At 38.7% G+C, this 13,507-nt stretch overlaps 2 protein-coding genes across 4 annotated transcripts; one reads left to right on the forward strand and one right to left on the reverse strand.

The window, feature by feature from the left end:
• Window positions 1-36: 36 nt before the first annotated feature.
• On the forward strand, window positions 37-5,832 carry LOC111456541 (DNA replication licensing factor MCM7). The gene is made up of 15 exons (XM_023098454.1): window positions 37-176; window positions 255-322; window positions 512-571; window positions 654-877; window positions 1,452-1,629; window positions 1,845-1,967; window positions 2,075-2,164; window positions 2,569-2,711; window positions 2,890-3,067; window positions 3,283-3,474; window positions 3,591-3,763; window positions 3,879-4,082; window positions 4,544-4,709; window positions 4,927-5,148; window positions 5,498-5,832. Exons 1-15 carry the CDS (start codon window positions 137-139, stop codon window positions 5,600-5,602), a joined length of 2,166 nt encoding a protein of 721 aa, XP_022954222.1. The 5' UTR covers window positions 37-136; the 3' UTR covers window positions 5,603-5,832.
• A 1,084-nt stretch (window positions 5,833-6,916) lies between these two features.
• Window positions 6,917-10,324, reverse strand: LOC111456380 (INO80 complex subunit B-like). 3 transcript variants are annotated; one of them, XM_023098219.1, is made up of 7 exons: window positions 9,860-10,324; window positions 8,715-9,399; window positions 7,960-8,593; window positions 7,770-7,870; window positions 7,582-7,671; window positions 7,363-7,490; window positions 6,917-7,273 (listed from the first exon to the last, which is right to left on the reverse strand). In XM_023098219.1, the coding sequence occupies exons 2-7, from the start codon at window positions 9,363-9,365 to the stop codon at window positions 7,129-7,131; spliced, it is 1,749 nt and encodes a 582-aa protein (XP_022953987.1). In that variant the 5' UTR covers window positions 9,366-9,399; window positions 9,860-10,324; the 3' UTR covers window positions 6,917-7,128. The 3 variants fall into 3 exon arrangements, with proteins under 3 accessions (XP_022953987.1, XP_022953986.1, XP_022953988.1); XM_023098218.1 differs by having other exon boundaries at window positions 8,715-9,446; XM_023098220.1 differs by having other exon boundaries at window positions 7,960-8,590; window positions 8,715-9,446; window positions 9,860-10,323.
• Window positions 10,325-13,507: the final 3,183 nt, after the last annotated feature.

Consider the following 13,507-nt stretch of genomic DNA (forward strand, 5'->3'; position numbering starts at 1 on the left):
TTTATACGACCCTAATTTTCCCGCCAAAACAACACTTCATTTATCCTTTGCCGCCAAGTCATTTGCGGTCAGTCGTATCCTCAGAATCGCCATTTCCCTCTCTCTGCTTCTCCATCTTCTTCTTCGAGGGTCAGCCATGAAAGATACCGGACCTCTGGACTTCAGCGCCGAAAGAGGTAATTAGTATCTACGGTTTATCGCCTTTTTCTTTGTCTCGAAATCGTATTTTAAAGCTAGCTGTGGTTCGTTTTCAGTTCTCGCAAAGGAGTTCCTTGCGAACTTCGCCGATGCAAATGGTGAAGCGAAGTACTTAAACATCCTGGTAATGCTTCCGCATTTTCGTTCGCGTTTCTCTATTGTAACTGTAAATTTGCTTGGTGGTTTAGTTTGAAAACCCTAAAATTGCGATTACTTCCTGTGATGTACTCGTTTTTTTTTGGTCCGACGGTCTATTTTGTTTCTTTAAACGTCGTTTCTTGTTTTTTTGTTTCGATTGATTTGTTTTTTTTAGCAAGATGTTGCAAATCGCAGAGTCCGTGCAATTCAAATCGATCTCGAGGATCTCTTTAATGTACGATTTCCTTTCTCTTGGCACATTCTCGATATTATCTCTTTGTTTAGTTGAGTAACAAAGTTGCACTATTGGATTCCAGTTTAAGGACTTGGACGAGGATTTCCTCAAACGTATTACAGAAAACACCCGGCGATATATTGGAATTTTTGCCGATGCTATTGATGAGCTCATGCCGGAGCCAACAGAGGCGTTTGTAGATGATGATCACGACATACTAATGACACAAAGGTCTGATGATGGACCTGATACTGTCGATAACCCTGACCCACGCCAAAAAATGCCGCCAGAAATCAAACGATACTTGTGAGTTCATTGCAACTCCTCTTTCTTCAGAGTTCATACTTGAGAGTATATAGAAAATTAGTCCAGCATGACTAGTCACTTTTTAGTTCAATACACAACGGCTTTTACTTTTGTACCGGGCTTTATGATATTTGGTACTCCGTTTTCTATTATCTTTTAAAAGAAGTTCATTGAAAACCTGTCCAGTTGGTTCTGGATTAGGACCACTATATGGGTGATGTTTCAGTTCTTAACTTGGTTTGTCTCAAGAGTGCTACCCAATTGTCGTTCTTATTTGTCTGGCTTAAAAGACTAACGTGTTGAATTACAAACATGTTCATGAACAAATAATTTAGTTATCATTAATCCTAATAGAAGTGTGTGGCGGTGCATGTCATTGTGTATCTATTTGGATTCATAGTATAGATAACATACCCCAGCTGATAATTTAATATCTGTGCCAATGCTATTGTTTAATCCGTTGGATTTTCATCCAACCGTCCTTTTTTCACTGAATTACCTACTGTTTGCTTTTATGCTTCAAAGGTATTCTGTCATTTCCAAATTTCCTTATGCCCGATCAATCTTATTGCAGTGAAGTTTACATTAGAGCACCTTCAAAGGGCCGTCCGTTTACCATAAGAGAGGTCAAAGCGTCATATATTGGTCAACTTGTGAGAATATCTGGTATTGTGACACGCTGTTCAGATGTTAAGCCGTTGATGCAGGTGGCAGTTTATACATGCGAAGACTGTGGTTTTGAGATATACCAGGTCATCTAAATTGTAAAGATGTTGATGCTTACCATTTCTTTTCAACAAGATATATAACTGGGGAAATGAATATTTTCTCGGTGATAAATTATGATTTTATTCTGTGCATTAAAATTGTGCGGTCCGTCCCCCAATCCTAATGTCAACTTCTTTTTTTCTCCCTCTTGGATACGTCATTTCTTCCCTACTCATGTAGTCACTTTTCTGCTTCACAGGAGGTAACAGCTCGAGTCTTCATGCCTCTATTTGAGTGTCCATCTCAGCGTTGTAGAACAAACCAAACGAAAGGCAACTTAATTCTTCAACTCAGAGCATCCAAATTTCTGAAGTTTCAGGAGGTTTTTAATTAACTTCTTCAAAGTGATTGCTGGAAAAATATTTCTATTTCAATTTCATAATATGATTGATATTGGTACTAATGCATGCCATTACATTTGGATTGCAGGCCAAACTTCAAGAGTTAGCTGAGCATGTTCCGAAAGGTCATATTCCCCGGACAATGACTGTTCATCTCAGGGGTGAACTAACAAGGAAGGTTAGTTTTCTTCTAATGAATCTTCACTGGTTATTCCGAGAGTGACTGGGGTTTTTGTTTAGTGTGGCTGATTTATCTATATCTAACTGGCGAGTAATGCTCGTGACCTTGAAATGCTTACTGGATTTGGCCATCATGCCAATATATTCCTTTTTTCCCATGGCTATGTCATCTTGAAACTTCTAGGAACAATTCCAATGACTTTCAATAATAATTTTAGAACTTTCAAGTTTGCTTTCAGCTTCTTCGAGTGCAGGATTTTAATTTCTGTTTCTTAACCAGAAAATGTCGAAGTTTAATATGACACCCATTTGTTAACATATGTAGATGCAATTCTTTCGCTTTGTGTGTAATGGTTACATGATAATTATTTGTTCACAAGTCATTTTTCTGACCGTTATCAGGTAGCTCCAGGTGATGTTGTTGAACTATCAGGAATTTTTCTGCCCATTCCTTATACGGGTTTCAGGGCAATGCGTGCTGGTTTGGTTGCTGATACATTCTTAGAGGCCATGTCAATCACCCATTTCAAGAAAAAATATGAGGAGTATGGCAGCTTTCAACCCTCACCCTTTTACTGAAATAAATTTCATCTACAATCTGCCTTTTGCGACATTTCCACTTTGTTCTCAGCTTTGTTTCTTTATGAACACTCTCTTAAAGTGCCCTATTGTGTTAACTTAGTCGAGTATAAAGCTTACTTGTTTAGTTGTTTCGTACTGCAGATACGAACTTCGAGGAGATGAGGAGGAACTAATTGCACGTTTGGCTGAGGATGGTGATATTTACAACAAACTGGCACGATCCTTGGCACCTGAAATTTTTGGTCATGAAGATATTAAAAAAGCTTTACTGCTTCTTCTTGTTGGTGCTCCTCATAGAAAGTTGAAAGATGGGATGAAGGTAAGAACATAAAATTGTTCGAGTATGTAGGATGCATACGACGTTGTTCCTGTTAATTTCTGATGCTGCAATATACGGATTCCTTACAAATTTCCATGAAACTCTATTTCCTACCTCCTTTTTCCGTAGCTATTAAGTTTTGTAAATAATAATTTACCTCAACTCTTTAATGATGGAATTAAAATTTGCAATTTCAAACTCATTGGTCATTTCAGATTAGAGGAGACTTGCATATATGTTTAATGGGTGATCCTGGTGTTGCAAAGAGTCAACTTCTTAAACACATCATCAATGTTGCTCCCAGGGGAGTCTACACGACTGGCAAAGGTAGCAGTGGTGTTGGTCTAACTGCTGCTGTTCAGAAGGATCCTGTCACAAATGAGATGGTTCTTGAAGGAGGGGCATTGGTGAGGCACATACTTCATGCCTCAATACAAATTTTGTTCTTTCTTTCCCTAGGTTTCATCATATAGCTTGTGATGTATCAAAGTTTCAGTGAGTGTGAAATTGACTTTTAATTCAGGTGTTAGCTGACATGGGAATATGTGCAATTGATGAATTTGACAAGATGGAAGAATCTGATCGTACAGCAATACATGAAGTCATGGAGCAACAGACCGTGAGCATTGCCAAGGCTGGAATCACCACGTCTCTAAATGCCAGGACTGCTGTCCTTGCTGCGGCCAATCCAGCATGGTACTTGCCTATCTTTTTTGGCCATTTTCTGATTCTCTCATTCTACTGGGTTTCCATTTCAATTTTTCTTCAAGTTTTATGGGATTACTAAGTATGCTTACATGTATCTTTACAGGGGAAGATATGACCTCCGTAGAACTCCTGCTGAAAACATTAACCTTCCTCCAGCTCTATTATCAAGATTCGATCTTCTTTGGTTGATCCTAGATCGAGCTGACATGGATAATGATCTTGAAATGGCTAGACATGTTGTTTATGTCCATCAGAATAGAGAATCTCCTGCTCTTGGCTTCACCCCTCTTGAATCATCTGTTCTTCGGTAAACATTACCATTGCCTTTTTTTATGCATAATGAAATAGGAAGTTCGGTGATTTCAGATTGATAGGAGGGTTTTCTTTAGTTTATTTACAAAATAAACAATCAGAATCCTCATACGTGCTCTTTTGTATGCTTGAAACTACATTAAAATATAATTAGCAATGTACCATCTTTTGCTTTATCATCCATTTCTGTATAATCAATCAATAAGCTATATATTTTTTATTTCGAGAATTACCTCAGAGTTCTGTTTATTATGTAGGACTGCCATTATCATCAAAATTTCCACCATTGAAAGAGATTTTCCTAACAGAGATCTATTGATTCCATATACGTTTTTTTTTCAATTATCAAATCTTAGATTGTAGTATGCCTGTGTATTAAATGCAAGCATTAGGACCTCATTATCTTCAATTCTCACCTTTTAAATTTGTACTTTGTTGTTTTGGTGGTTGGGTCAGAGCTTATATTTCCGCCGCAAGAAGATTGTCTCCTTACGTTCCCAAGGATCTGGAGGAGTACATTGCCAGTGCCTATTCCAGCATCCGACAGGAAGAAGCTAAATCTAACACTCCCCATTCATATACCACAGTGAGAACTCTACTAAGCATTCTTCGGATATCAGCTGTAAGTTTTATTTTGCATTGATTCATATGAATACCCTATATACTCGTCCATATTTTATTATTCCCCATAGACTAAAATATCAAGTAGAGGCAAAGATGTTCATTCCCCGCTTTTTTAATATTCAAGAGTGCTGAACACGTTGGTCATAGCAGGCATCCATATATGTATTTATTATTGATGAACTCATGAAACTTTGAAATGAACTCATCCTTCACAGGCTCTAGCAAGGCTTAGATTCTCCGAGACTGTGGCCCAAAGTGATGTTGATGAGGCTCTAAGGTTAATGCAAATGTCAAAATTTTCTCTATACTCAGATGACCGTCAAAAGTCTGGTCTAGATGCTATCTCAGATATCTATTCAATCTTGCGCGATGAAGCTGCCAGAACTAATAAAATGGATGTGAGCTATGCACACGCCCTTAACTGGATTTCCAGGAAGGTCAGTTGTAATTCTTATTCTTATAGTTATTTACCGTTGGCAATCCTATATCATTCTCGACCCAGTTAGACCCATTTGATAGAGTAAACATATAAGAGGAGATACATCTAGTCTGTTATATTTAAATGAGAAGGTTCATAAAAACACTTGAGAAAGTTTTTACTGGTTCTTTATCTTATTTCAAATCTTTTTTGTTTTTTCGCAAATCATTTTAACGTAAAATTTTCTAAGTTTGCTAAAGTCCACAATTTGTGGATTTTGATCCAAAGATCCCTTCACAAGAACTTACTTTCGTCAAAACTGCATCTTAATTATTCAAAATTGAAATGTTTGCCTTTTTCTTTTTCAGGGATACAGCGAAGCTCAACTAAAAGAATGTTTGGAGGAGTATGCTGCCTTGAATGTGTGGCAAATACATCCACACACCTTTGACATTCGGTTTATAGATGCTTGATGTGCTATTTGCATTATTGAGTTACTGACTGAGAGGTAGTTTAAATTGGTTTAGGACAAGGTCTGACCGACAATCATTTAGAATATAGACCGAGTAAAAAGCTAAAAGATCATGGAGGTTTTCATGTTGTATCTATAGCGTAGATGTGGATGTTATCACGATTTGTAAAAGTGTAGTACAATGTTAAATTTTAAGGGATTATTTATTTGCAACCACTTGTTTCATGTGTTCCAAATGTGCTTATGCACTGTTCGCAAATTGTTTTGATCATTCAGCTTTCTTGGTTAAATTCAACACCTAACAATATTTCTGTTGTCTCCCTCTTTTGGTATATATAGGGAGTAATGGTGGTTGTTTGGTATGGGCTGTTATTGTTCTGCAACATTATTATTAACATGTCATTCTTCTCTCTGCCGCCTGCTTTAATCTCCAGGGATCTCAATTTCTCTCCACTGGTCTGCTGTACTTCACCTAGCGATCTGATTTCTCTCTCTGCCAAAGATCACGGTCAGAGGTATGATAACCCTATTCATCACTTTCGTTACTGCCATTTACATCAAAACAAACTTTCCTAGTTTTATTGATTATTTGGATTTATTTGGTGGTACAGGCAAGCAATGATTATAATAGTAATGCAAGAACACAACCAAGTGGTCCCAATGTCAATTTGTGTTGGATTGAAGGCTATTACAAGAATATTTCTACCGGAACATCTTTCCCAATCTCTAAAAGATAGTTCATTAATTCGACTCACATCTAGATCATGAATATTTGGAATCCACATTACTCAAACAGGCATTGGTTTTGCTAAATCAAATTGAAAGGTGATATAAAATCTCCATATTCAGGAGACATTGCTTTTGCTAATAATTTGAATTGAAAGGTGATATAAAATCTCCATAGTTAGTGGTGCATTCATCGTACTTCGAAACTTTAGCTCTGTATTAAGGTCATGGTCGATGTCACTATCATCAATATTGCTACTATCATCTATATTGCCATTATCATCCATCTATCATCAATATTGCTACTATCATCTATATTGCCATTATCATCCATATCGTCATTGTCTGATATAAGAAAACCATTAATCTTGTCATCCAGGAACTTATTCAGAAATACTATAATGAAAAGAAGACAGGAACATTCGGCTAAGGATCGTTCAGTTCCTATACTAAAATAACCCTATTGAAGAATACAGCTAAGCAGAGCAAAAAGGGTCTTCCCTCCCCTGGGAAATTCAAATTACTATTAGGTGGAGGCATTTTTGGCGGTGTGTTCTTGGCCAAACCTATTTCCAAAGGAAAGGAAAGATTGAGAAAATGTTGTGTATGCACATAAAAATGGGGTATCATTATAACGAACGAATGGGGGACGGACCTGGAACACAACCAAAAACATTTCTTCCATCAACGTCTCTGCAAGTATACATCTATCTACTCTAAGGTTCGTTTAAATGTGCAGAGAATCAACGAAACAAAATGCAAACAGAAACAAAAGCTAGAGATTCATCGTATCAAAATCTTCTAGCACGTAGTAGTTTCTGTCAACTGCTCTTGAATTGCTTTGTAACACACGAGACTGCAAACAGGAAGCTTCGACTTAGAATCTCGATACTTGTACGGATTCAAACACGATGGACCCGCACAGTTTTCCCGCCGTGGTGGATATCTGAAAGCATACATTGTACAGAGATTTTCACACCATTAACAGTTTCTTGTGTATGGGGCAAGTCGAAAGGCAGTGAAGAAGATACATACCTGCAGGGTCGAGACTCGAATATGCTTGGAAGGCCCATGTCGTTCGGGAAGGTCACCACGGTGCCAGAAGGACCCATCACCCATCTGATGGTGTTCGACAAGAGCTTCTGGGCATTTGCAGCCTTCTCCTGTGAAGAGTTGAGGGAACAAAAATCGAACTTATGGTCTTGTACTATTCATAGCACTAACACAGAATTAGAAGTTATAAGATTACGATACCTGAGCTAATTCTTCCTGGCGCTTCTTCATTTTATCTTCCCGCTTCTTTCGGCTTGAATCTTGACCGAGTATCTTTCTGATCGCCTCGGCCTACAAGATTCATTTAAAACAGGCTTACTTCCAATCAGGAATAGTGTATAAGAATATGAATGAATCATAGTGCAAATGATATCGTGAAGAGAACAAACCTCGGATTCCCGAGCAGCCTTCTCAACTTGCATTCGTCTTCTTTGTGCAGCTTCCGCCTTCTTAAGTTGTTGTTCCACATCGGTGAGTTTCTCTTTTTGCTCTAAGAACAAACAAAATGTAAACAATTAGAAATAGTAACAATAAATTTGTGTGATTAATGCAGTGTCAATTTGGATAGAAGTTGCTTACTTCGGGGTGGAGCAGGCGGTAGACCATTCGGGAATTCGATTAAACTAGCACCTCGAGCGGACGTTGCATCTTTGCTAGACTGAAGAGCTCTTTGACGTGTGGTAAGAGTCATTTCTCTCTTACCGTCCATCAATGCATCGATCGATTCCTTCCTCTGCTTCTTATGATTGGCTTCAACATCACCATCAGAAGCTGATTCTTCTTCTTCCTCATAATCCTTGTCTTCCGACGCCATATCAGATCTAGCCTTCTTCCCATCTTTGTCGTGCTTCGATGCACCATAATTCTCTACACTAGAAATGCTGGAGAGCTTTCGCTGCTTCTTGATCGGTTCATCACCATCATCACGGTATCCTGCATAAGCCTTTGAAGTTTTAAGCTTCTCCAAATACCGTATCTCATCATCTTCGTCGTCATCAAAATCCCCATTAAGAACACGCTTCTTTGAGGCTCTTTTACTCTTTCGAACCGACTCTGCTCCATGCTTCCCAGCAGAATTCCTCCCAGCCATCTTCCCTGTCAATGGCTCCTCCTTTTCTAGGCCAAAGCCACCTCGTGAGAAGTCTCTCCATGGAACTCCATGCAGTCCGCCCCGTCTTTCTGAAGGCGAATGATTTCCAGTAAAGTTTTCCTGCTTTTCAAAACACGTTGGAGAGAAAAAAAAAGTATCAGCTTCGAGTGTTACTAACTTATTTGGTCATAACCTGCACGATAGCACTAACATAAACTTCCATATGAGCAACGTTCGAAAGTACCTGAAAGTTGTGCTTGTGTTGCTGCCTATGACCATCCGACGAACTGCCTTTCGACGTGCCATTGGGAGGGGAAGTGGCTCGAATAGTACGGGTGACCCCACCAACCCTAAGTTTAACCTTCTTAACCTTGCTATCATTTCCTAATCCTTCAGCATAAAGTCCTTTCTGTCCAGAACTCGAACTTTCACCACCATACCTTCCACCATATGGGTCGATGCTACTCGACTCCGATTCAATACCATCTGATGCCTTGCTCGTGCTTCTCCAATTAGCAGGAGCAAGGACACCTTCGCTGCTGCGTTTGTTATCGTTAGCACTTTGTCCCGGTTCACTACGGTAATATGAATTATAACTTCCATCTTTTATGCTTCTTTTAAGAAAATGTTCGTTTTCAGCCCCATTAACAGATGAGCCTCTGGATACACATTGATTGAGACTTAATTCTTTTCTCCTAGAACTACCATCACCACCACCATTCTCATCACTGGAGAACTTGACTGCATCATCAGAAGGTGGCGTCGAAGACGAAGGTGAAGGATCTAAACCTTCAGCTAATTGCTGTGACTCGAGTCGAGGACGACGGGAAGTTCGACTCCTTTTCCTCCTCATAGTAGAGCTTCCATAAATCCCCGACGTCCGAAACTCTTCCATGACTAATTGGCAGTAAGACCACACAACACTAAGCCTACGAAAACCGAATCACAATAATAATAGCAGACTATTTCAGCAAACCTGATAAGAACCAAAACAGTGAACCAAAACAGTGAACTTCAAACATGAACAATCCACAACCATTCCTAAAGAACAATCAGAAAAACAAATAGATAAAAGCAAAACACAAAACCGATACAAACAGAATGTAATCCGCAATCAATTGCAGCCTCAACAAGAACAAATCAAAAGGATCTCGATTAATGTATTCATAACACCTCCAAATCAAAAGCCAAAAACACAACCTCCATACAAATTTCTCATAAAAAAAACCCAAAAACATGCATCGTTACTTACGAAGAAACAAAACCAACAACAACCCACCAGGCCAAAACCTAAAAACAGGGCAAAAATCAACAAACCCAGATGCTAAAACCCAAAAACGAAAAGAAAAACATAAGCCCAATGAACATTAAAAGGAGATTACCCATTACCTGGCGAAGAACGAGCAACACCACCGTCCACCACCAAGAAATCACCCAACCCACGAACCCACCAGGGAAAAGAGAGAGACCCAGATGGAAAAACGCAAACTAGAACAAAAGAAAGGGAAAAATTAAACAAGAGAACGATGGATTGAAGAAGAGGAAGGAGAAGAGGAGAAGAAAAAGGAAATTTAGGGTTAGAAGAGAAGAAGAATTGGGGAAAATAATGGGAATGAGAGAGAAAGAAGAGGGAGTGGTGGTGGTGATGGTAAAGGAGAGGACTAATAATCTCCCTCTCGTTCACCATTTTTTTGGCTAATTCCACTCCACCCCCTCTCAAACCCTCCCCCCAAAATCCCACGCTCTGATTTTTTTTTTGGGGGTTCCCTCTCTTTGTCAAATGCGGTCACCGACTCACTGAGCCAACTCGGACAGACCCATCTTTCTCTTTCTCTTTCTCTTTCTCTTCGCCCCCTTCTCTCCATTCCTCTCTACTCACGCTGCAAGTATGTGCGCATTTTAGTATCCTGCGCCCATTTTGGCGCATTCTAGTGTCAATAGAACGCTCTTGTTCATTACACGTGTGGTCTGGATTCGTCCGTATAATGACTTAAATGCCCCCTTCATTCTTAGAATACTACGGAAATGCCACTTGAAAATTTCAGCTTTTTGTAAATGAGCCGCTTTTGGCGGGTTCCAAGAATCAGTCGGGTCGTTTATTAGAGGTTTCTTCGTAAATTCGTTGAATTGCCTTTTTTGGGTCATTCTATTATTATTTTAAATTTAAATTTAATTGTCTTTCTCATTTAAAAAATATATTTTTTTTTTAACTTTAATTTATATTATTTTAAAACTTTTTAATTTTATATTTACATTTTCAAAAAGAAAAAATTGATTTATAGACGTATAGATAGTATGATGTAATTTGACATTTATCTTTCAGAAAAATGCTATAGCAAGTAGGCCGATAAAACCGAGCGAGAGTTCAAGCCTCTAATGTCCTTTAGGGACTATAAATTTTCTTAAAAAATGTTTCATCACAAATATATCTCATAATAGAAATTGAGATGATTTGATTGACGCGTTTCGATGCCACCTATAAACTCACGACCTTGGATGAATCACTTTACTCATGAGTTAGCGATCAAGCGGAAAGCGACCTGTTAAAATAAGCTGCAGTGGCAGCTCGAGCTCATCAAAGGATTGTTGGGCGATGTTTTTGGACATTGGGTTGCGTTCATCTTCCTCGAAGCTTCTCTTCTTCTTATGGCATTAGGGACATGTCTCCGAGCAATCCTTCCAACATTATAATGAATATCTATTTCTTTTAGATAGTTTTGAAACGTTTATAAATAGTCCAAATGAACGAGGGATGGTTGAGATGGGTATCATTAAATGGTTTAGAGATCCTATAAAGAGTGTGGAAATCTTTCTCTAACAGTGCACGTTTTAAAAACCGTGAGGCTGATAACGACGCATCACATGTCAAAGCAAACAATATCGGTTAGTTGTGGGCTTGAGCTGTTACAAATGGTATAAGAGCCAGACACATGCAGTGTGCCAGTAAGGATGTTAGGCCTCTAAGAGGAGTGGATTGTGAGATCCCACATCAGTTGGAGAGAATAATGAAACATTTCTTATAAGGGTGTGGAAACTTCTCCTTAATAAACGCGTTTTAAAATCGTGAGACCGACAACGATACGTAACGAGTCAAAATGGATGATATCTATTAGCAGTAGGCTTGGACCAAAACTCTACGAAGATAACAAAACCTGCATCATTAGTAAAAGCCAAGTAAAAAACACAGGCTTTGACTGTATGGTTGTTGAAATTCATGAATATGGAAGTCAGTAATTCATACCCCACCTTGGCAACACGATCCATCAGGTAATTCAATTGAATTTATAATACAAGTTCCCATAAGCCATTGACAAGTCATCTGGGTCAAACCTTGCTTAACACACAAGAAAAAAAAAAAAAAAGTAGCAGAACAGTACTTCAACTAAACAGATAAACAGTCAAACAAATGAAAACTAACTGATCTCCGAATAAAAAAGAACAAACCGCTTCAACAATTCTACTTGTGATGTTACGTGTAGCCATCACACAATTTCAGGTCTCAATTTATATTAGAAACTCTCAAAAAATTTCCCTAAAACCTTTACTAGAGATCGAAGGTAATTATATGTTGTAATTACCGACCATAATGACGACTGTTTTCCCACTAGTTATAGGTGATATCAAAATTCGATGAAGTGTTGAACACAACTATTTTGTGAGAGATACTCGAGGGAACTCTTGCTCACAGGCTCACTGAAATCAAGAGAGGAGACCGAAGATGCATAAGGGGGGAACTCTTTCTCACAGGCTCCCTGAAACCAAGAGAAGAGACAGAAGATGCATAAGATGCAGAGGATACTATGGATGAAGAGTGAGCCTCTCTCCTATATCTAGGAGTAGAGAAGAGAGCACCTTCAACCGACAAAGTATTTCTTTCTTTTACTGCTCGGCCAAGATGTGTTAAACAAAACCTTCTTCAAAAATCTCTCTAAAGGTGGATAATGGGATGGTCTACTACTTTGACTTTCTTTTTCCAATGTGACGAAAGAAAGCAAAGAAACTCAGCTTCTTGCAAGTCCTAATAAAGTGGGTAACTAAGGTTTACTCGTCTTGGAAAGCCTCGTTTTTTTAGCAAAGACCAGAACCGATTCAATCAATTGAAATCAATGCGAGTCCCACCAAGAAGGAATATTTTGAGGCGGGCAAGGAAGGATGTAATTGGAACTTGTTGAAATATAAGGAGCTACATTAGAATTTTCGTAACAATAGGTGCTAAATTGAAAAAAAAAAAAAAAAAAAAAACTTCCCATTGGGTTAAAGCATATAAATATTTAGCCCACTAAACGTTGAAACAATTATGTTTCATATATTATTTTTTTTCATTACCTAAGGCTTTTATATCTATTATTTGCATGACCTAAAACATTAAACAAGATGAAAATTTTGTTAATCTTGTCTGAATTTAATTCAAAGGTACTCAACAATTCATTTTTTCATTTAACTAACCCGAACATAACTTAACTAATTATATCTTCACTCCAATCATATGTTGACGAAGTCGAGTCTAACCAACCAGCCTGCTCACCTAGGGCAAGGAACTTGGGTGGACCAACCTTATTATTCTCATCAACAATATCTTCTACAACTGTAATGTCCCATATTGGTTGGGAGGAGAACAAACCACCATTTATAAAGGTGTGGAAACCTTCCCCTAGCAGACCATTTTATAGCCATGAGGGAAAACCTTCCCCTAGCAGACCATTTTATAGTCGTGAGGGAAAACCTTCCCCCAGCAGACCATTTTATAGCCGTGAGGGAAAACCTTCCCCTAGCAGACCATTTTATAGCCTTGATGGAAAACCTTCCCCCAGCAGACCATTTTATAGCCGTGAGGGAAAACCTTCCCCTAGCAGACCATTTTATAGCCTTGATGGAAAACCTTCCCCCAGCAGACCATTTTATAGCCGTGAGGGAAAACCTTCCCCAGCAGACCATTTTATAGCCGTGAGGGAAAACCTTCCCCCAGCAGACCATTTTATAGCCTTGAGGGAAAACCTTCCCCCAGCAGACCATTTTATAGCCGTGAGGGAAAACCTT

The sequence above is a fragment of the Cucurbita moschata genome, unplaced genomic scaffold, assembly GCF_002738365.1.
Source record: "Cucurbita moschata cultivar Rifu unplaced genomic scaffold, Cmos_1.0 Cmo_Scf00018, whole genome shotgun sequence".
NCBI classification, from domain to species: Eukaryota; Viridiplantae; Streptophyta; class Magnoliopsida; order Cucurbitales; family Cucurbitaceae; genus Cucurbita; species Cucurbita moschata.

What these genes read in the sequence shown, in the direction of transcription:
- LOC111456541 (XM_023098454.1), top strand. Translation starts at nt 137, where the DNA reads ATGAAAGATACCGGACCTCTGGACTTCAGCGCCGAAAGAG. An exon ending in GGACTTCAGCGCCGAAAGAG is followed by an intron (nt 177 to 254) that starts GTAATTAGTATC and finishes GTTCGTTTTCAG; the next exon opens with TTCTCGCAAAGGAGTTCCTT. An exon ending in TTCTTGAAGGAGGGGCATTG is followed by an intron (nt 3,475 to 3,590) that starts GTGAGGCACATA and finishes CTTTTAATTCAG; the next exon opens with GTGTTAGCTGACATGGGAAT.
- LOC111456380 (XM_023098219.1), bottom strand. Translation starts at nt 9,365, where the DNA reads ATGGAAGAGTTTCGGACGTCGGGGATTTATGGAAGCTCTACTATGAGG. An exon ending in AACACAAGCACAACTTTCAG is followed by an intron (nt 8,594 to 8,714) that starts GTACTTTCGAAC and finishes TGTTTTGAAAAG; the next exon opens with CAGGAAAACTTTACTGGAAA. An exon ending in TTCGAGTCTCGACCCTGCAG is followed by an intron (nt 7,274 to 7,362) that starts GTATGTATCTTC and finishes GTATGCTTTCAG; the next exon opens with ATATCCACCACGGCGGGAAA.